Consider the following 23,901-nt stretch of genomic DNA (forward strand, 5'->3'; position numbering starts at 1 on the left):
CTATGCCAACGCCTTAATGCATTGCTTCCTTTCTGCTCTCATACCCAAAGGACCTTCCTAAACTCAGTCATAGAATGTTGCTTCCCCTTACATATAATCAGCAGTTCTTTCTGATAATGCTGAAAGCAGTTGTTTCTCTGAGAACATCTTTAACACAAATTTTAATGTCATTACGAAAAGGAAGCCAGCCAATATCTAACGCCAGTATTTCCCATCGATAATAATAATCACCAAATATACAAGTCAAATAGATTTTCAACAAGGGAGACAATTTTAACACTAGCTTATGTTTATTATTTTGCCATGTAACAAGCACTGTTTTAAGATCTTTACATGTATTAATGCGTTTGATCCTCAGGAAAATTCTATGAGGTAAAAACGATTGTCCCTTTTTTACAAATAATAAAACTGAGGCATAGAATGATTAAGTAACTTGTCCAAGATTCTATAGCAAATAAGTGTTAGAGCTAGGATCCAGAATCTACACTCTTAATCATTATGCTATGTTCCTAGGGAGGATTTGATTTCTCAAAAATTTTTAAATTATTTTAATTGGAAGAAGTGGCACAATAATGGGAAAAAAGACAATTAAAATTAACTTTCCTTCTCCTGTCCCTTGTACTAGAAATGATTTGTATTTGTTGTTTTGAAATGATGTCTAACACAGATAATCATGGTGTACTTCCTATAACCCCTAGGAGATATCCTCCTCTATCGGTATATGTAGGAAGATATAAAGTTCAATTAGGGAAAGATGCAAATAGAAATGGAGAATGAAGCATGGTAAGCCTAGCTCTATTCTTATGGTGGGACATAAAAATGATTCTCATCCAACATGATTAAGGTACAAGAAACATGCTATAATATATAAATAAAAATTTTAGGATAGTACGTGAATTTATCAATATAAGGAAACAAGACTATTGCTCTATTTTGAAAAGACTCAACTGTTGAACCTTCACTTGAGCGAAAGCCTGAGACATGTTCACGAAAGAGTACCTAACCCTTTCTCTCAAGAAAGCTGGTCTTGCTTCAGTCCAGCTTAGATGTGGCCAGAAATGTTACATCAGGGCAAATCAGCAGAGAACTGCTCTGGGCACAAAGCAGATATTTGTTGAAGGATTTTCAAGGAAGGTAATGCTGCAATAGGTTTGAGAGTGTTAGATGGTCCTAGATGACTGACCATTCATTCCAACAACTGTAGTATGTCAGAGATGGATGGAGCTTATTGATCCCAGGACTCACATTCTGGAGAACTAGAGGACCCACAACCTCATATTACATTACTCCCACCTCGTGCAGAGAAGGCATCGTATTCCAGGTTCCTGCTCAAAGAGTATTTGTTCAAGATGACTAAACCTTTCGGAGTGGTTTGAGACCTGCAATCCTGAAGAAACAGGCAAAATGAACCTCAAAACCATGTTTAAATACCTGTACAGGGGGTAAACTAGTACAAGGAAACAAATTTAGTTGTGCTGCCTGTACAAGCTGTTGGCTGCATCAAGGCTACCACCAGTCTTTCATAAGCGCACTCTAGACACAGAATCTAGCTCAGCACTGACTGATACGACTAGGTAGGTAACCAATCTTTACTGTAGGTGACAGCAGGAAAAGGAGGGAGATTAGGGTGCATTAAGCCAAAGTGCTGGTTTTTTTTTTCAGCGGGGGGCGGGGGGGGGGGGAACTGACCTTCCTAGTCCACTAAAGTAATACAGGGTACTTGGTCCAAAAATAGTTAATTCTTGAGCAATTCTTGCAGCCTTTCATTCTGCAATACACATCTGTCACTCTATAATGTTAATCCAAGTACGAATGAACACAATGGAAATCATAGGCCTCGCTTAGAAAAAAAGCGGTCTTATAAACAGTAGTAGTAAAAAAGCCAGAACAACCTATAGAGAAAGAATAAAAGCTTGAATTTTACATTTTGAAAGATACTTGTAGGAAAAGGGTACTTCCCTTATTTTTCTTTCTGTGAGATGATTTCAAAAGTCGAGAAGATATATAAGGCATAAAAACACAACACAGTAACAATCATATACTGTACCTTTACTTTACCAAATCATGTGTTGTCTGATAGTGTCTGGATCATTCTCTTTTTTTTCTCAGTGCAAAGATACTTAAGAGCTGATTTTTCGCATGACTTTGCAGCAGGTTTAACCTTTAATGAGCCAATTCTTGCTATGTTTTTGTTAACACATTTACTCAATTCCATGCTTGAAAGCTACAAATCCTTTGATAACTAGAATGTGTGAGATTTTACTCTAATATCAAACTCAAAGAGAACCGAGACAGTCTCATGGGTATACTGCTGTAGCCAAGTATGATTCATGAAGGCAACGGCATTCTATAAGTGGCTTCAAATTTCAGTATGTACCAGGCTAACTGAATATGATGTGATCAGTCAAAAAAAAAGCCTGAACCTCATTCCTGATTTTATATCGATGACAATAAAATCAGCAATCACACAACAAAATCATATAGATGGAAAAGTTTTCTTTACTCTTTCACATAAAATTTAAGTAATATTCAAGAAATAAAATGCAATGCATTATCTATGATGGATTAATGACAAAGCTTTAGAGAAATATGTCCTAGGTTTGGAGTATTTATGAGCCAGCAACTCTGTTCATAATCCTAAATGTGACCAACGGGGAGAAATATGGGTCACCACTCACAAGAGGAAGACAAGATGGGTGAGTCTGACTACATTCCCAGACTTAGAAGTCAAGGTACAGCCCCACTGAGGTAGCTAGTTAATGGTAGCATCTTCACGTATGACAAATTTTTGCATCCTTACCTTTAATTTTACTGTAGAATTCTTTTTCATCTCTGAAAGAAAAGCTATTTTAACAGCAGTTTGGAATTAAAAACTTTTTTTGCCCACACTAAGAAAAGTGGGTGATACTACCACAATGAAATGATGATGTATATTTCATTTTGAAATGCAGATATTTCCTTTTGTGGGTGAAGAAGGGAGGTTGTGGGATTCTGGAGGCATCCAATTTGTATTCATAACTTCGTTTGAGTAAAATTAACATTTAAATAGTTGGCAATCCCTTCAGGTCCTAGAATAGTGAAAAAATTTACCCCAGAACTTAAAACCTTCTAAGAATCCACAAAATATATAACCCACATAGCAATAACTTAGAGTTGACTTTCTCAAAACATGGCTCTGTCTAACCTAGTAGATAATAACAAACACAAAGAATCCTTTAGCAAAAAGAGAAAGTCTTTTTTGATTCCCAGGCAAAGCTTTCTTGCCAATGGCCTGTTTCCTCATCCTTTCAAATTCTGGGTTAACAAATATCGAACCAAAGCCTCACCTGGGACCTCAGGAGAGAATCTTGCCGAGTGTCGGGATACAAAAAGTTTCAGTTCTTGGTCTAAGTTGCATTCAATCAGGTTTGTGTCCCATGATCGGATTCCTAAGGAGGGAAAAGAAGACAGGTGACAACTTTCAGTTAGTCATTTCAGAATGGTTTGGAAAACAACACTGTAACACCTCTCAGGCTTTAAGGGAGGGTGTGGAAACTCCTTTTCTGAAGAGCTTGGTGATAAGCGGTGGATGCCCACAAGATGGGAGGGCTAGGGAGGTCTCTCCACCAGGCCACAAGGGAGGGATAACCAGCAGCGTGGACTGAACTTCTGCCCCTCATAAAAACATAAATGCTACTTTTCGGAGAGAGAAAAGAAAACAGTTATTAGGAAAATAACAGGCTGTACTCCAGGGAGGGAATAGAAAGGACAGGAAGATGGTGAGTTCTGTAGCAGTTAAGAGGCCACCAGACAATCTCTGGCTTTCCCAGGATCCACTTGTAAGTGGCAAGAGAATGTAGGATGAAAGTAGGGAGAGAGATATGGGGGCTGACATTTAAGTCCAAGCCTTTGTTTTTAAAATGATGTTTTTTCAGTGTGCATAAACATTGTGTGTACACATATAGTTTCTTTTCTTTACTCATCTCATTTTTGACCTTGGTTTTTCAATCCCTAGATATCAATGCAAAATTTGTTATCTTATATAAAAAGGCTGGATCTCAGCCTTCAAGACTTGGCCTGTCTGTCCTCCCAGGCTTTTATTTTACCTGAATAGCTTGGCAAGCAGCTCTTTCATTCACGATTGTTAGCTGCGTCGAATTTTTTTTTATCCAAAGGCAAAGAAATGTGGCAACATTTTATACTTTATAAACTTTCTAAAAAAATTGGGGGCCATGAACTGTCTACTCTCACAGAAGTTCAAGTTTCCATTCACTAGGCTAGAAGCTGGGGGGAGGAACACTGAGACAAGGAGTACCAATGCCCTACCTCCCTAGTCTCTTCCTTTCTCCTTCCTCTGCCCCTTCTCAATCCTGCCCTCCCAAACGGGATATCTAGAGGGGCACTCAGAAGACATCAAAGAAGGGAGATCTGGGGAGCAAGCCAGGGAAAACTGGGGAACCATGGAACTCTGGAGTATATTTTTACATATATTTTTATATTTTCCCCAAAAGACAGCTCATGGTAGAGCCAGTATGTAGCGTCTATGACTGTACCCATGCATGGAGCATCCTTCATTGCCAGGAACAAACCTCTGAACAACAATTATTTATTGCATACCTAGCAAGGCAGAGACATGAAGATCTAGGTATAACAGAGTAGGTGAACTATCTCTAAGTAAACACTCATTCGTTTAATCATTTTTGCTGGTTGTTAGTCGTGCATACAGACGTGAGAGTATAAATGGCAGTGTGTTATTTAAAAACACCTCTAAATCGTTAATGCATATCTGCATTTACTCCCATTTATATCCTGTTCAGTCTTCCTACCTTGCAAAGAATCAAGGTAGATAGATAGATAGATAGATAGATAGATAGATAGATAGATAGACAGACAGACAGACAGATTCATACATACATACATAGATGTGTGTGCCTGTACACACACACACATTACAAAAAGATTCTAGAATCTCAGCTGACTGCACACATTAAAATATCTTCGGATTATACACCAAATATCTTTTCTACTATGGAGAATATTTTCCAATAGATGTATGTCCAATAAATAGAGGTAAAAGTATCTCATACAATCCGTGAGAAGAATTCAGGTGTGAAAGAGTTAACATTCCTAAAGAGGCTAAATTATGAGGGAGAATTTTATGGGTCTCCCTGGAAACATTAACAGCCTCAGTTTGCATTTGCGCTAATGGAACATTTAAATTTTAACAAGAAAGGCATGTTGAGATTTTGTGGATCTTTTTAGTGCCGAAATGATAAATGGGTTTTTGTTTCACAGAAAGCTTGACAGGTTGAGAGGTCTGAATTCATTAGAATATTTTACTTCAACCTATATGAACACTATATACTCCTCTAGTATGAAAAATCGTCGCGATCCTGTCTAAGCTGCTTCATTAGTAATTGTTGACTGGATTCTCTGTGCTCCAGGTCTGAGCTCTACTTTGTCTTCTGGCTTGTCAAGTTGGGTCAATAAGTTAATAATGAGACATTTGTATTTAAATTAAATTCATACAATTTTTCTGCCTTTGTTCTAAGTTATGTCCAAACTGCTACATCGTTTGAATGACTTCATCTAGGGTTATACACAGACTTGCTCTTACATTGTTGTTTGCCATTTTCCCCTTGGCTTCAATTAACTTGTCATGACACATGCAATTAAATGCTTACTTTACACTTCATAAACTCTTGGTTGTATGATTTATAATTGAGCAATGGAAAAAGTAAGAAATAGTAGATAAAAACACTTAGTAATTTTTAAAATACCCTAGTAAAAAGCTGATAAAATATTTCTCATTTTTACACACCCAATGAAACTAAAAATTTAACGTTCTCTTTTCAAGGGAGCAATTTCTAGCCAAATTATTTCTTAACAATGTATAATCAGTACTACCACTTATAAAATAAGGGTTACAATGGATTTACTAGTTATTTTAGTTTGAAAGGAAATTTTTGGAAGCAGGCCACTTTCTGTACCAATTTTATAAATAAAATACTTTGTAATTATTTTGTGCCTTCTACTGGATAATATTAGTAAAGGGAAACAGTATTTCTCAATGAAAGTTCATACTGCATTTAGTAGGTTTATGTATCTCCCCTTTGTGTCTAAGAGGAAGCCATTAGTGGGCCCGCTAAAGCTCATAAGACAAAAAAAAAAAAAAAGGTTTTCTATAGCCCTTCCTACATTCTCTTAATTCATGGCTGGAGAGAATAGTTGGGTGTTGGCTTTCAGAAAACAGGTTACTCTGAAGAGGCTTTCAGAAGCGGGTCATCTCATTCCCTGATGGGTTGTAGAGAACCCATGATACATCCTGGCCCCTTTTTTGATTATGCCCCCAGTAAATGCCAGGTCAAGCTCTTTCCCGAGACTTTGCTTTTCCAGCACTCTATGAAGACTGTGCCCCTTACTGGCTTAACTAGTTGGGGGCAAAACAGGACAACTCCACCATTTGGAGATCAATCTCTACTTTTTAAATTTCTGTGCCCAGATGGCATCTGTCACTCCTGGGAAATTGGCCCATGGACAGGCATCCTGACAACTCTCTCCCCTATTCTGAGGCTGTGCCCTAACCCTGGAAGGGAGTGCCATTACTCTGTCAGCCAGTTCTCCAGCCTCTGTGACCAGGGGGTAACAAAGGATCTTCCTATCTCACTTCACTGTCCTTAAGGCATAGCAGTGTACCAAAGGGAGGTTAAAGTGCACATGAAGTTTAAAGATGGAAAAAAAAAAAAGGTTGTGTATATGTGTGTGTGTGATTTATAATGATTTATTTAGTGGTTATTACAGAAGAAGTCAGAGTGAGCAATGAGGAGCCAGGTTCCCTTACTTTATACAGGTTAGATCTGGCCAAGTTTAACAGTGATGGAAACATTTTGCAGATTATTTAACGAAACCAACAATTTTAAAAAAGCACCTCTCATTTAAAGGCTAAAATCTATATTCTTAAAAGAGACAGGAAATTGAAGAAAGCAGAACAAAATTACCACTCATTGCACGTTGAAATAGCACATGGATTCTATCTGATAGTTATTTGGGCCTTTGACAGGTTGATATTCCTCTATGAGCTTCAGTTGCTCTCTCTCTGAAAAATAGGCTTTTGAATATTTTTTGCAAGTATCTAAATGATTAACCTAAAACCATAAGATTCTATTTGTAAAACTATGCTAAAAATGATCTAAAGTCATATTAGAATCATAAACTAAAGAGTTAAAACAAAGAAAATGCTAAATTCAAGGTTTTATTTCTCAAATAAATTTTCCTATTTTTTCCCTTGACTTAATCTTTAATTTGCTTTCTTCTTTTTTCAAGCCAACAACTTGAGGTTCATAATATACAAGTTATTTGTAATGCAAACAATATCTTACATACAGAGCTCATCATTTCAAAACACTGGTGATAATCTAGGTCTCAGTATCTCACATTAAAAACAAACAAAAGAAGTGATTTATAATAATATATTTATTGGTCTAAAAGTTAGAACTTATTTGAACAGTAAGCTTTTAGAGAAGATTAACAATAAATCATCAATTTAATGACCTTACATTTGGGGACTGGCTTATTCTTCAGCATGGGTCATAGAACCCTTAGTAGATAATACCAATTAAGTAGTGCAAGAAGAAATTTATCTGCCTTTGACTTTGAAATGTATAAAGACGAAAATAATAAATACTCTCTAAAATTTCTTTTAATCCCCACCATGTGTTGATTTTTTACTGCTAAAATAAAGTAAAAACCAAACCCTAAACTTTCCTGAGTTCTTAATTCTCTTAAACATCTTAGACTAAAAATATTCAATAAAGTGACAACAGAAAGTTACAATGTAATCAGCTAAACCTACACCTAAAAACCCAGGGCAGTAGAGGTCACACATGCCTATCTTTTTAAGAATAATCTTGCTGATTCCCAATGTTAACTAGAGGAAAATTATGCTCTTTGATAGTAATTGAAAGCATCAAACTAGAGCTTAATATTCCTTTAAAACAATAAAATGAAGCAATGAAACTATCACAAGGCTCTAGAATTCAATTTGCAAGGCATGGATATATGTAGCCCTAAAACAAATTGGAGGAGTGGGGGCTTTGCTAAAAATGGGATGGCTGTTAGGTCCATATTGTCTAATTAGGAAAGAGGCAGAGGAGGTGCCAAGGAGTGGTAGCTGGTGGTAATGACAATGGTTTGGCATAAAATCCTGCAAACTAACTAAAGAAAGCTAGTCTGAGGAAAGACTATTGTTTCAAACTTGAGAAGAAATGACCAAACCCTACATTACGCTTTTTGAATACAGTTGAGAAATGTCTCTTTTCCTTGTTTTCAAGAAGCATTTACTAAGTATCCATATTGGGATGTTTCAGGCCAATTGATTTACTGCATTACTACCATCTTCCTACAGGTTGATTCTCTAGGCTTCAATAATCAGATGGCAAAAATCCAAGTCACCAGGGTCACCAAACCCACAGAGCATCAGTCAAGTTGGGAGGGCAAATAGGTAGCGAGAGTAACAGATGCTGAACTGCTTTCCCAGCCTGCAACACACAATCAGAGCCAAACCCCCTGGAGCATCTCCATCTTGCTTCACAGAACGCAGCCCACAGGCACCAGCAAGCAACAGCAGTGGTATCACAGTGACCTCTGGAGGAGGCCCAGCTGGGACGTGACGGCTGAGGCAGTAGCGTGTCAGGCAAAAAGGAAACAGCCAGGCTGTCCTGTTGCTAAGTCATCTCAGACTGTCCAAAAAGCTATGGGAGCACGTAACACTGGAAGGCCCTGCAGCTAGAGCTGCATCCGAGACCCCAGGACTCTGGAGAGCAATCTCCAGAGGAAAAGCAGCATCTGTTACTGTGCATAAGGAAACAGCTCTACTCACTGACTTGGCTGATTTTTAATGGGCTCAATATAGCCATTTCGGAGTTTCAGGCAAAAACCTGACCAAATTAGGAATTCAGGAAGACATGGTGATTGCAAAGGGAACATGAGGGGCTTCTAAGTTTCTAGTAATGTCTGGTTCTTGATTTGGGTGACACGGGTATGTTCATTTTGTGAAAATCCACTGAGCTCCTCATCTATGATTTGTGCCTTTTCCTCTATATACTACTTCAATAAAATCTTTTAAAACTAAAAAAAGTCAGGAAGAGAAATCTGAACTTTATCACTAAGTGCTAATAGTGGAAAAAAGAATACAGAGGGTGTTTCACAGCAGTACTTAGATGTGTCTTAGATTTTATCTTCAAACAAAAGAGGCTTGAATAAACAACCCCCTGAGGAATAGGATACTGAAAGGATGATCAGCAAAGTAACAAGCGGGAAGGTAATTATGCTCAGAAGGTGATTTCTGAGCCACTTCCCTGCATGGGGTGCAGCCCACAAGTGGATGACTATACAAAGGCAAGGTCTGAAAACTGCTATGTTTGATCTCCCTCCAGTATTAGCCTGCCCTGCACTATCATGATGGAGCCGGAAAGCCAGAGATGCTACAGAGGTGGCCCTTCTGACACTTACGTGGTATGACCTTGAGCCAGTCGCCTTATTCTTTCTGCCTCTCTGGGGCCCCATCTCTAAAATGGGGGTGATGGTCCCTTTCCTGGCACAACATCGGGTGGTTATAAACATTTCATAGATAGAAAAGCACCTCCTAATGTATTATTATTCCCTGGCAATGGTGCTGCCAAAAATTTTTTTAAAAAAATCCAAAGTCATTGATTCATATAGTAGCCACACCCAAAGTAAGTACGTGTAAAATTTTCCGAAAAAATGTTCAAATGAACTGAATTAGAACAGATCAGATTAAAAGCCTATAGTTTGAAAATAAGGGTTATTGTAATGTCTATAAGGCATTTCATTACTGAAATCTCTTATTCTTGAATTCTTTTCGAATAAAATAACACGTCTTAATTCTGCTCACTTTTTCTTTTTCTGGTTTGTTTTTTTTGTTTTTCGGGTTTTTTTTTTTTTTTTTAGCTGAAAGGAAAAATCAGTGCTTTAAAGTTAAACAAAGAAGCAGGTCTGCAACTCCAGTCCCCACCCTTTGCAGCCTTTTGTTCTGGGGACAAGCGGTCGTTTCCAAAGGCAGAGGAAGACGACTGACAAGCATTTCTTTTTTTTTTGTTTTTTCTAAAATAAGATATTTCATTTGTCTTTTATTGGGTGGGGGGTGGGAGCGGGGAACGAGGGCTGCGTGAACGCCCTTTGTCCGCCTCCGGCTGCCGTAGAGACCGCAGTGCGGACTGCACCACGCCCACCCACCGGTGTCTCCAGGCAGAAACGCTTCAGCACCACCCAAGAGAATACAGCGCGGGTTGGGGCTGCGGAGGGGCCTGGCGACCTCGGTCAAGCGCGAGGAGAGGTCTGGGACGCCGGGGTAAAAGGGAAAGGCAGAGACCACAGCTGCCCACCCGGGGACTTCGAGCGCAACAAAGCTGGGCTGAGGAAGAGGTGGGGCACGCAGTAAACCCAAACCCGACGTCCACAGGGGCTGCGCCCTGTGGGGGCGCCGCAGTGCAGGGGCAGGTGGAAGCACTGCGGCAGCCCCAGTGGGACTGGGGCGCGGGTCGGTCCGCGTGCCCGAGGCGGCGCCGGCGGGACCCTCGGGCCCCGCCCAGGGTTCCCTGCGAACCGCTATTCTGCCTCTGCAGAGCGCGCTCCTAAAGCGCGCACCGGGAGAGGCGCTGGCCCTGCCCGCCGCCCCTCCCTTCCCTCCCCTCGCCCAAGCCATCACTCCCGAGGCCGAGACTTTTAAAAGAAGCCCCACCCCGCAACTTGGGATCCCATTGTCCTTCCTCAAAGCCACAACCAAGGTCCTAGGGGCGATAGCAAGGCTGGTGCGTCCAGGAACGAAGTGCGGGCGGTTCTCCATCTCTGCGTCCCGCGGCGGCGGGGGGGCGGGGGAGCGGGGGGGGCGGGCGTGGCCCTAGGACTAGCCTAGTCATTCCAGGGAAAGAAAAGATCGGAAGGTTTTAAGCCAGAAAAGGCATTTCTCGGGAGCTGAGGTGCTGTGGGTGAGAGTGATACCCACGCGGGCCCTGGCACATGGTGCTTCAGCCTCGGATCTACCGGCGAGATGGCGGGGGAGGAGGGAGTCTACCAGCATTTTGTGGAGATGAGAAGAGGGCTGAAAGGAGTGGTAGCTTCAGGTCCTCCCCCCGCCCGACTTTTGCTCCCTGCAGTTGCGGCTTTATTATGGCCTCTGCTCCTCTGACACCTGCATTTCATTTAGCGGGAGAGGCGGTGGCCAGCTCGGATCTGCAGACCCAGCCTGATGACAGATCCCTCAAGGTTAGGAGAGACTCGCCCACTGGGTCTCAAATCAGATTCGCATTACTCTGAAATTAGCTTAGAAAAGAGTCTGGACTGGGTGCGGGAGGTGGTGGGGAGAGGTGGGTGCGGGGCGCGCCCGAAGAAGAGGGTGGCGGTCGCGCCCTGGGTGGGGTCGCGTTTGTGCGTCTCCCCTAGCGCGTTCCCTGGGGGCACAGGGCCTCTTACCGAGCTCGATGTTGCCTATGGCGCGTCGCAGGTGCTCCTCGGTCACTATCTCACCGACGACCACCAGCAGATAAAACTTGCTGTCGAGGAAGCGATGTGAGAGGCTGGGCGAGGTGGACGCCGCCGGGTTGGCAGTGCTGCCGGACAGCTCAGGCTCCGCGGCTTCCACCACCACGGTCGCCATCCTGCCGGTCCGCTCTGCCTCGGCGAAGTGTCCTGCTCCGGCCGCTCCTCTTCTCTGCGGCAGGAGAAAGGATTATCTCCGAAGGTGCTGTCTCCGCTCCGCCCCCTGCGTCCCCCCTCCTCCTGGCGCTGCGCGCCGCCTCCCCCTCCGCCCTCTCCTAGGGCGCGCAGCGGAGAGGAGTGGGGAGTGCGAGCGGGCGGGGAGGCGGCGCCGCTTTTATATGGAGACTAGGCATGGAGCCGGGGAGGAGGAGGAAGAGGAGGAGGGAAAGGACCACCCGGCACATCCTCACGCGGTGGCTGCCTCCACTCTTCCAGCCGTTGGCCCAGGGCTGATGTCATCTGCAGCAAATCATCTCGCTCGCGGCCCGGAAGCTGGAGGGACGAGGTGTGCGGACAATGGTCAGGGCAGGGCTGCGAGTCAAGGGTTTGGGGAACCCTAAGGGCCTAGCTATAGCTGTGGAAAGGGGAAAACACTCCAACCTACATCCCCCACACACCCAACTGCCGGCTCCAAACCCTCACCCTGTTCGTATAGGAGAACAGGATAGTTTCCATTTTCAGAGTGGGGATATTTACCTTGTTCGAGGTGCACAAGTCAGTCCTCTGCCTTGTGTCCTGTCTTCGAAGAAGCCAGGATCTCCGGAGCTATGATAGCATAGCAGTCCTGTGCCCACAGTACCCTCCCGGGAAGTTGTAACCTGTCTTTCCTTTGGCCTTGTGGATTTAGGAAGACATACAATATTTACCAACATTTGCCAGCTTCGCTTAAAGAATACATCAGAAATGCAAAACCTAAACCTTTATTGCTCAGGTTTTGGACCCTACTCTGCAAGTCCCAGTGATGAAAATGTACTGGCTTTGTGGTGCTCATAGGAAATGAGAGGAATACAGATGTTAGCCTACATAAAATTTTCTTAATATGCTGAACAGATAGTATCAGGCATAACAAAGAGTAAAGAGACGATACTATCTCTACCCAGCAAGATTACAGTGACTGTAATTTATTTTTCAGTTCCTTGGGGACACACGAGCAAAATTATTTCATGTGACAGCGATGTCTTTTAAAATATATAAAGTATGGGAATTTTTATTGCCTTTGTCTATGTTTAGAAAAACTCATAAAAATGTTGTTTAAAGGCAGCCCATCTACAACTATTTCTCACATACTGAATATAGCTTCTGTTCCAGGAAAGGGGTTGTGGTGGTAAGAAAGGAACAAAATGTGCAAACCTGGTACCATCATAAAAGACTGGAGGATTAGAGGCTTCGGAAAGAGGAATGGATGGAAATTAGAGTGGTCAATATAGTTTTAATACTAGAATGCATATTAGTAAAAAAAAAAAAATCACATAGATATATTAAAATTTCCAAAATAACCTGTTATCTTAGCTGTTAACTGCCATAATTTATTGGTGATAGAGTTTTTGCTCTTAGCTCTTTACCAAGACCCTGGCATGGGCAGCATAGTGGGCAGTTAGCCAGAGGTTGTGGCCCCATCCTATAAGCCAGTTCGATCAATGGGAAATAAAGATATTGTCTGGCCTGCAGCACTTTGGGGTCTGTGATAAGCTCACTGGTGAGCTGCATTTACCAGTGAAGAGTAACAGAATTTCTAAGTGAGGTGGTGACAGAGTATATTTTGGTCAAGAGACTGGCATTCGGTTGCTGCTAGAGAAGTGAGGCCCGCACCAAAGCCCATTATTGGGGGAGAAGTTGGTGAAGAGCACTATTATTTTTCAAATGTCAGCCATCGGAGCCCAATGTCATTTAGTGATTCTCCATTTCTCTGAACCGCCATTTTATTTATGTAATAGTTTTCTTTAGCTGTATTTCTTTTACTTAATTTTATTTTTAAGTGACATTTTCATTATTATATAAACGGAAACACTAATATCGCTTATAAGGTATCTCTAAGAATAAACAATGAAAATAAGATAATGTGATTAAATTTCTGCTCTATACTGTTTAATAGACTCTGACCCTGAAATGTACTCTAGATTAAAAATAGAAATTAGCAAATGTTTCGTGATAAAGACATACTAGAACCTAACTGAGTTGTTCTCCATGTCATAACAGAAGATTGGATGAGAATAACAGCAGGAGAACTTTCTTACTGTGTGACTCAATGCAAACGAATGAATTCCATGACCACGAACCACCTAAGTCATCAAGCACTCTTTGACAAACAGATATTATGGGAGAACACAGATTGGAGATGCTGATTGCTGTCGTATAGCTTTCTAACTTTGGGTAAGTGACTTACTCATTTTGATCTTCAATCTCTTAACCTATATACTGGGAAGAATAATATATCTTTATAACTATGTGAGTAACTATGTAAGAGAGGAGTAAATGATATAACGTGTCAATACCTAAAACAGGGATTGGAATATAGTAAGTAAAGCAGATCAATAAATAGATCTGTTTGTCTCAGTTTCTTGGACAATGGATTAAAAGCATCCTTACAAAATGTGCAGATGACATCAAGTTGGGCTCAACTACCAACACCTCTGAAACAAGAGTAGAATATTAAGTGATACTACAGACTAGAAAAGTAGGCCCCCAACCCCCATCTCAAGAATAAAGATATAGTTCTAAGGATCAGGAAAGGGAAACATATAAGGGTATCTGTGTTACCTGCTGCCACTTGACATTACCTGGATTTCCCAAAGGCACCTCAAAATCAACATGCTCCAGAACAAATCATCTTTGCCCTCCAAACCTGATCTTCTCACTTTTCTTATTTCAGTGAACAGTATCACCATCTATTCTATGCAAGCCAAAAATGTCTCAAGCATCTTAGACTCCTCCCTGACCTTTAACTCTATGTGCAATTCAGCATGAATTCTGATCAATTTACCTCCTAAGTATCTCTTCAATCCATTCACTTCTCTCTACTATCACCACCCTAGTCCAAGCTACCATCATCGTGAGCAATAGTAGTATACAGGTTAAAAATTGGGTTCCGAAATCAGACTGCCTGGTTTTGATTTCCAGCACCATAATTTATTAGCTGTGTGACTTGAGCAAGATGCTTAATCTCTCTATGCCTTGGTTTCCTCATTTGTATAGTGGAGATGAATACCTACCTCACCTACAGAGCGACAGTTTAAGTTTGTAAAGTGCTTAGAACAGTGCTTTCCTTGTGTGTAATAAGCACTCAATAGGAGTTAGTTGTTTTTGTTATTGTTATCATTTAATATTTTACTGTGGAAAATTTCAAACATATATAAAATTAAACAGTATAAGAAACCTCTATGTACCCATTATCCCCAATCAAACGATTTTTATAGTTTGCTTATTTAAAGCGAAATCTAAATGAGGTCCGTTTATTTCAGTCGATTGATATGTCTTAAATGTTTTTTAATCCTGGCTTCCCATTCTTTTTTTTTTTTTTGCTTGTAATTTTTTATTGAATAGCAGAAACATTTGTTCTGCAGAGTTTCACAAAGTCTGAATTTTGCTGATTGCATCCCTGTTATGTTATTTAACATTCTTTCATTTACTGAATTTTCTGTATAATAATAGTTAGATCTAAAGCTTTGATCAGATGCAGGTTTGATTTTGTGTGTGTGTGAGTATTCTTCTTAGGCGATATTGTGTTCTTCCATCAGGAGGCGTATAAAGATGGATTGACCTTGTTCAGAGATCTTAGCAGCCATTGGTGATCATTACTCAGATTTATTATTTCATTATGGGTTGGAAAATGATAATTTTCTAATTTTGTTCTTTCTTTATCTGAAACCTGGAATACTTCTGTTGGAGAAATATCACCTGTCACTTAGTTAGCCTGAGGTATAGTTTTGTAGAAAAAGAAGGATAAGTACATGATTCTTTTTTTTATTTATTAATTTTTAAAATAATGAATTCATTCTATAACATCTTCCAAAAGTGATTAAAAATTTTTTGTATCATTAAGTATATAACTTAAAGTCATTATTCCTGTTAATATTTTAACCTTCCCATCTTTGACCAGTGGTATAAGATGTTCCCAGCTCACCTTGTACATATCTGACCTCAGAACCTGGAATTAGCCATTTCTGTAACCTGGTTCCTTAAGTGGGAAATGGTACTTAGAGACCATAATCTGAATACCAGGAGCGACTTGTTGCTACTTTCTTGGTCATAGTTTCTAGATATCTTCAATGGACAGGAAAAGAAAATAAATTATTTTCAAGGTGAAATACATTATGAGTTCATATTGTACTGCGAACTCAGGATCAGGGCTACAGGGATTTTGCTTAACCTTCAATCTTATATCAGTATTTCCTTTTTCTTATGCCAAGAATTCCAGTTGTCAAAGACACCAAGATAGAATTAGATAGAATAGATAGATAGAATTGAAAGCAGCTAATTTCTCATTTTCTTTATCCCAGAGGCCCCAGCAGAAGGTGAGCAATGTGAAGCTTCACAGATGAAGCTTCACCCAGCGCTAGCATCACCACCTCAGCTCCATCTCAGATCATCAGGAATTAGATTCTCATAGGAGCATGGGTCCCTGGTGCCGAAAAGGTTGGGGACCGTTGCTTTATCCAACAATATATACAAATTATGCTCACAGTAGTCTCAGGTAAAAGTACAACATTTTTGCAACAATGTGATTGCTAAAAGCAGTTTAAATATTTTTCCAATTGCTTTAGTTCTTAGAATGTATCACATTAGAGAACCAAATTCCCCAGTTGCCAAAGACACCAAGATGATCATTTTTTTGTTTTATCCCGCAATTCATATATAAAACTTTCAGAATAACAGTCAAAATGTTAGTGATATCAATAGGATTACTGAAAGCAGTTTAAGATTTTTTTTGCAGTTTTTTTGTCATAGATATATCCCAAAGAGATGCAATTTTAAAGTTATTTGAGTTAATTTTTTTTTATATGATTATACCACAAACTCGTAACATAATTAGATTTATCTGTTTTGTTTCATTTTCTGTTTTTATGAATTGATTTTTTTATACTTAATTTTGCTTAATAACTATGTAAAATGTTTGGTTCTAAAGTCAAATCTGTGTAACAATTGTATTCAGAGAACCTCAGTTTCTATCCCTTTCTACTCCACGCTGTTCCCTCTCTGTCCCTATAAATAACTCTTTTTTCCTTGACTTAGCCTTCCATTTTTAAAATGTTTATCTTTTAGATAAACAACAGCATATATATATACATTTTTTTACTTAACAATATATCCTGGAGGTAATCTCATAATTAAATGAAGTTAATCTTCTTCATTCCTTTTTATAGCTGCACATTAACCCATTGTCTTCATTTACTATAATTTATTTAATCAGTCCATTGTTGATTGGTATTACTGAGTTATTTTCAGTTCAATTTACATTATAAACAGTAGTTATAACTATTGTTTTTTTCCTGTGCAGCAGCAATAGTTATCAGACTGGCATCAGCATATCCCCTGGGACCCACATTCAATCCATTCTTCACACCACGTGGAGGTGATCTTTTCTGGTCTGGTTACATCACCCCATTCTGACTTGACCCCTTCAGAGGTTTTCCATTGTTTTTAAGGTAAAGATCAAACACCTTAGCATGGCCTACAACGTCACACAAAGTATAACCCCTGTTTATCTCCCCAGCTTTATCTAGCCCCCCACTCATCCTGACTTTTCAGCGTCAGCCACACCGACCTATATCAGGCCATGCTTCCCCTCAATGCAAGACTTTTTCCCTTATTCTTCCCCCTGCCAAGAGCATTTACTACTTAACCTCACCTAGTTAATGTCTACTTGTCTTGCAGGTAGCATCTCAGTTACTTCCTTAAGGGAAGCCCTCTCTTACCTTCCATACCTGTCAGTAAACCTTTTCATATACACTTTTAGCTCTAAGCCCAAATTCTTTTTTATAGCACTTGTCATCATTGCAATTTTACATTTTTATATGTAATTATTAAAATTTATCTATCTTCACAACTAGACTCTCTTCTTTATTGAGACTAGAACCATGTCTATCCACCTACATCATACATACCCATCAACTCACCTGTGGATTCTTAGTGCCCAAGAGCATGTGCTCAATAAAAGTATCTCAGTGACTACATGAATTGCTTCTATAAGCCATGTTACTGTGCTAGGTGCTTTAAGTACATTGTTTAAGTGAATTCCCACAAAATTCCTGAAAAAAGGTGTTGTTATCATTTTGATGGCTTTAAGGTCTCTACATTTCTTTTTTTTTATTTATTTATTAGGATAACATTGGTTGATACAATTATTTAATTTTCAAGTGTACATTATAATTTAACATCTGTATATATTCTATTGTGTGTTTACCACCCTAAGTCCAATTTCCTTCAGCTACCATATATTTGATCCCCTTTACTCTATCTACTCCCCACTTCTCCCCCACTCTCTACACTCTGGTAACCATTGTCCATGTCTATGAGTCTCTCTTTGCTTGTCCTATTCATTTGTTGCTTTTAGGTTTATATCTCACATGTAAGTGATATCATGTGATTTTCAACTTTTTCTATCTGGCTTACTTCGCTTAGCATGATTATCTCGAAGTCCATCCATGTTGTGGCAAATGGCAGTATTTCCTCTCTTCTTATGGCTGACTAATATTCCATTGTATATATGTACCACAGCTTCTTTAGCCAATCATCTGTCGTAGGACACTTCGGTTGCTTCCATGTCCTGGCCACTATGAATAATGCTGCTATGAACATCAGTGTGCAAATATCTTTTTGGATATGGGTTTTCAAGTCTTTGGGGTAAATACCCAGTAGAGGGATTGCTGGGTCAGGTCTCTACATTTCTGATCTTGGTAATTTGTATTTTCTGTCTTGCTGCTGCTGTTGTTGTTTCAGACTTGCTAGGGTTTTATCAATTTTGATCATATTTACCAAAAACGACATTTGGCATTACTGTTCATTTTCTATTATGTGTGCGTATATGTATTTTTTTAATTGATTCTGTTCTTATGTATAATATTTCACTCTTGATTTCTTTGGGTTTTATTTTACTTCCTATTTTAGCTCTTTTAGAGACTCAGGTAGTTGATTTTCAGTTTTTCCTCTTTTCTGATGTACATTTAAGGCTATACATTTCTCTCAAAGTCTTAGCTGCACCATACACATCTTGATATGTTGTATTTCATTGTGATTTCTTCTTCTGCCATGAGTTATTATTGCTCTTTGATGGATGGAAAACTGACATGCAGAAAAGTTAAGACAGTTTGCTCCAAATCACAGAAAACCTGTGAAAACTCAGATATGTCAGACTTCAAAGGCTATAACCTTGCCTATATAATACTCTTTCTCCTTGCCATGAGAATTAAAGCAAATTAAAGGAAACAGAGCACAACAAATGTGTTGGTTGAGAAGAAGAATAACAGAGATGGACCTAAAAGTCCAAGTCAGTTTCCACATCAAATGAGTCTCTAATGTTGCGTTATTATTTTAAATTAAAGTGGTTCTAGAATCTAATTTAGGGTAATATGTCATTTAAGGGTTAAGAAGTAGTCTTTTTTTAACTCAGCATTGGTCCTTTTCCCCCAAATTTTAAGTTAGCTGTAGAAAAATGAACAGAGTCTGAATAAAGAAGAAAAAAAAAGGAAAATCAGAGAAAAGATAGGTGCAGAGTATTAGAGAAGACATTAGAAGTATATGTGCTATGTCATGGTGGGTGTAGCTATTCTCTATGCCCATAAAATAAGTGGATCTCACTCTCAGTAGTGGCAATTTAGGTTAGTTACAGAGGGAAGTTTCTGAAAATTCAGTGGTATCCTTCATAGCCAGAGTAAAATTTCATACTTATTTCTGTGTAATCATTCATGACTCAGAAACTGCCTCTTCTTTTCTTTTGGTGGAACAGTGGGAAAAATATTACACTATGAGGTCAATTAACTGAGATCAAATTTCTTCTCCTAGTTGTATGAACTGGGTTCTTTCCATTACTACCTTTCAACAACAAACAAGCAAACAAAACAAAACAAAATGTGTAGAAAACAAAATCAAAGTTTCTCTTTCCTCACCCTTAATTCCACTCTCCTTTCTAGGGGTAAATGCTGTTATTAAGCTATATGCATACATGTGTATATATCCTGTGTATATACATACATATCCCTCATATATATATTCATACATACAGCTTTTCCCCTGTACACAGAATAATATTTTACATACTGTACTTTAGTGTAATTTTTTCTTTGGATATCTTTTCACAAAAACATATAGAAATCTACCTTGTATTTTAAACTACTGCACAGTAGCTGACAGAATGAATTTACCATAATTCAAGTACCTATTCCTATTGGTTGTCCTTTAAGAGGCCTTATTTTTTTTTTCTATTATAAATAATGTTGCAATGACCATTAATGCTTGTAAGGCTTCCCTGTACGTATATGTATCTCTGAGCACAGATGCTTAGAAGTTGAATAGGTGTATTGAAGGTGATACATAATTTTAGCAGTCAGTGACTCCTGCCAAATTCTCCTATAAAGAGAATTTAACAGTTTAAACTCCTACCACATTATTGCCTGTTTCCCCACACCACAGTATAAATCTTTGTAATTTTTGCTCATCAACTGGAGAAAAATATTTATTATTTAAATTTGAACATTTTATTTTTTAACTAACTGCATTTGTCCTTAAAATATGCCCCTTTTTCTATTGGACTATTGGCTTTATGTTCGTCGGTTTCTAGGAGTTATTATTTTTCTTTTGTTTGTTTTTTAGGAACCCTGTCTACAAGTTTATGGTGAACATATGTTTTCATTTCTTTTGAATATATTCCTAGGAGTGGAATTGCTGGATCATATAATAACTCCATGTTTAACTTTCTGAGAAACTGCTGTAGGAGCTATTTATATAATCCGGATAATAAGCCTTCGACATGAATATATGGTGCTCCATCTGTTAAGTTTGAGTGTAAATCCATTTATGATGTCTTTGATCATATAAAATATTAAGTATATTATAAGAAGGTTAAACCAGTCTTCTTCCTTTATAAATTATTAGGGGTCATCTTGCATAGGAAGGATCTCTTACCTAAAATCTTAAAACTATTCTTCTAATAATTTTACAGTTTTGTTCAATTGAGAGAGTATTTAATTCAGGAGATCAGTGAAGGTTCATAGAGTGAAAATGTCCTGGAAGGATTTTTTTTTTCAATAAGTGAAGATGGAGAAAGGACAATCTACATGAAGAGAACAGCATAAGCAAAAAACAACCAATAAAACTATCCTGCGCCAATTCTTGAAAACAGCGAGTAGCTTACTCCTCCCTTGTTTTATACACAAATATAGCCGACCGAACATACTGTTCTTTGCCTTGCTTTTATCACTTAAGATATCTTCGAAATATTTCTATAATTGTTATAAAGAGCATTCCCTATGCATAGAATCCTATTATGTATGAATATCATAATTTATTACTCTTCTGTTTTTTATCACTCCTCTATTGATGATTACTTATAATCTTTTGATAATATAAACAGTGCTATATTAAATAAAGTTCTATATGTGTCATTTCCCATAGGTTAGGGACTAACCACAGAATAAATTCCTAACAAAATTGCCAACTCAGAGGATATGCCTGTTTGTAATTTCGGTGGATGTTGAAAATTTACCCCCTGTAGGAGTTTATCAGTAGGTTCTTCTTTTTTTAGGAACCACTATTACCACTAATATATGAGTAGGCTGCTGATTTCTCACAATATAAATGTTTTCAAACTTTCTGATTTTTGCAAATTTAATTTTAGTCACATATCTCATAAGTGAGGCTGGCCATCTTTTCATATGTTTAAGGTCTATCTGCATTTCCTTTTCTATGAAATGTTTGTATTTTTCTCATTTTCCCATTGGATGGTTAGCATTTTCTTATTGATTTGATTGTATTCTTTATACATTAGGAAACTTAGCTTTTTTCTGTAATATGATTTACAAATATTTTTTCTCAGTTTGGCTTTTTTTTAATTTTAAGTATTACAGATTTTGCCATGGGAGGTATTTTTATGTAGTTAAATTTAACTTGTTTCATTTGTGGTTTATAGGTCCTGTGTTATATTTAGAAAGGTCTTTGCCATTCTGAGATTATATAAGAAAAATTCTCCTGGGGTTTTTCTAGTACTTTTAAGATTTGATGTTTAATGTTAAATATGGATCTACTTATTTTTCCAAGCTCCACAACACTTTGCTGATAGAAGATTTTGCAGAATTTTTTAATGACTTGGTAACTTACCTTTCTCCCAGTTGATTTTGAAATGTGTCAGAGCAGAAACTTTGATACCATGTTTTCATTCCCTAACTCATCCTGCCCTTTAATCCACTTCAACCTCAGCCCCAAGCTTCGCCTAATGTCCGGCAACTAAATAGTTCTTACTTCTGCATTTTTGGACTGCTGGGGAGGTAAGAGTCTTCCTGGATTGAGGCGAGGCCTACACAGGGAGTGGCTGAAAAAGAGCCTGGGACATTCTTGGCCAGTGCCTTTTCATTAAGCTCAGGCTCTTACCAAGTACAAGCGCCAAGTGAGTCATACCAACACATGTAGAGGATGGCATCCTGAGGGAAAGAGAATTATAGTGGAAATAGCCAAGCCTGCTTGCAGACAGATCTTCTCAGCTGGCAGTGCAGACAAGCAGCCGCTGCCACAGCAAATAGCAAAGCAATAATAAGCCCCACTTACGCAAGGTGGGAAGCTGCAGACGTAAATGCAGGCTGCCTTCCCTGGCCAGCAACAGCCCCTAGGGACGATATAGTCTAAATAGGCAGGCATGGTGGAGTCCAGCCAGCTCACAGGCAGGGAAGCCACCAGTCGCTCATAGAGGTGCCCTGGGGCGGGGGCAGGGGTACTGTCTCAGGACTCTGGGGGAGACATCTGGGGGAGGGCACCACACTGAGAGAGAAGTGGCTCATGTGTCCTCTGCCATGTACTAGCACCAAGAGCTGAGCATCTGCAATCTGCCACACTGTTCTAGGCCCCAGGAAGGCACTGAGAATTAGCTCCAGGCTCAGGTTAGTTAGGAAAATAACATATGCAAATATGAATATGGCGTAAGGCAGCAGAAAGGAATGCCCTAGAGGGTCCTGGTTGCTTTAAAGAGTGTGAAGGGAGAAACCAGAGCATTCAGCAGAGAGGGCCAGGAACACTCAGAAGGAGGAAGTGGCATGGAAGCCTCCAGCAGCCTGTGAGTGTTCTCAGCTTTGGGAGAGGGGAGGACCTGAAGGCCACTTTATGAGGCCGTTAGGAAGAAAGCAGATTGGAGTAGTGTGGTAGGCACAATAATGCCCCCCGCCCCCGCCAAAAAAGAGAAAAACATTCATGGCCTAATCCCTGGAATCTGAATATGCTACTTTACCTGGCACAAGGGATCTTGCAGTGTGATTAAGTTAAGGGTTTTGAGATGGGGAGATTATCCTGCATTATCTGGGTGGGCCTAATACAATCATAAGGGACCTTATAAGAGAGAGACAGGAGTGTCTGAGAGGAGATGTGATGATGAAGAGAATTGTAATGAGGTGAGAGGGAGAGAGATGAAAATTTGAAGGTACACTGCTGGCTTGAAGGTAGAGGAAGGGGCCACAAGCCAAGGAATGTCGGTGGCCTCTAGAAGCTGGAAAAGATAAGGAAGCAAGTGCTCCCCTACAGCCTCCAGAAAGAATAAAACTACTGACATCTTGATTTTAAGATGATTTTTAGGACTCTTGACCCATAGCACTGCAAAATAATAAATTCGTGTTGTTTTAAGCCAATAAATTTGTGGTAATTTCTTAACACAGGCGGGTAAGACACTTTGGAAAACATAATTCTTTGGGTAATTACTTCTGGGAAGTTGTCACATAGCCTGGCATTCTAAATGGCTGTGTCCCAGTCCCACCCCACATTTTGTGCTGGGTTATAGGAAGAATTGAGCCAGGAACAAAGGATTGGCAAGGCTCGTGAAGCTGCCTGACACGGCACTTCTCTTCTTTGTGCTTCTTATAGAGTACAGTCAGGGTACATGGTATGCATGCTCTAATAGGTTGGAGATGGGCAAGGGTATCAAAAAACCACTGGGATTTAAAATAGCAATACAAGTAAAGTTGCCCTTTAGAAAATTGTGGGCACTTTCTCTTGAATCCCATGGTCAGCAAGTATCTGATTTCCCATTAGATGATATTTCAAGTTTTGCCATTTCTTAAAGTAGCTTCATTCTGTTTAGAATTCTGTAGTTGCTTATAGTTTAGTTAGTTCAGAGATGGATTATTCTGTGTGTATAAGTATATGTTTGTTCCTATCACTTTTTTAAAGTGATAGGAA

General features: G+C 39.4%; 1 protein-coding gene and 1 long non-coding RNA gene across 2 annotated transcripts in view; one reads left to right on the forward strand and one right to left on the reverse strand.

Moving 5' to 3' along the window:
- The window catches only part of MAP1B (microtubule associated protein 1B), a 93,311-nt gene extending 81,430 nt beyond the window's left edge, over positions 1–11,881 (reverse strand). Inside the window, exons 1-2 of the mRNA XM_011372733.2 lie at positions 11,470–11,881; positions 3,327–3,428 (exon numbers count right to left, since the gene is read on the reverse strand). Coding sequence (XP_011371035.1) covers positions 3,327–3,428; positions 11,470–11,653 — 286 coding nt within the window. The 5' untranslated portion in view covers positions 11,654–11,881. The remainder of the gene's footprint in view (positions 1–3,326; positions 3,429–11,469) is intronic.
- The window catches only part of LOC105300497, a 75,147-nt gene continuing 59,173 nt past the window's right edge, over positions 7,928–23,901 (forward strand). Inside the window, exons 1-2 of the long non-coding RNA XR_002783415.1 lie at positions 7,928–10,422; positions 13,732–13,905. This is a non-coding gene — a long non-coding RNA (uncharacterized LOC105300497). The remainder of the gene's footprint in view (positions 10,423–13,731; positions 13,906–23,901) is intronic.

This window comes from Pteropus vampyrus, unplaced genomic scaffold (genome assembly GCF_000151845.1).
Source record: "Pteropus vampyrus isolate Shadow unplaced genomic scaffold, Pvam_2.0 Scaffold213, whole genome shotgun sequence".
NCBI lineage: Eukaryota > Metazoa > Chordata > Mammalia > Chiroptera > Pteropodidae > Pteropus > Pteropus vampyrus.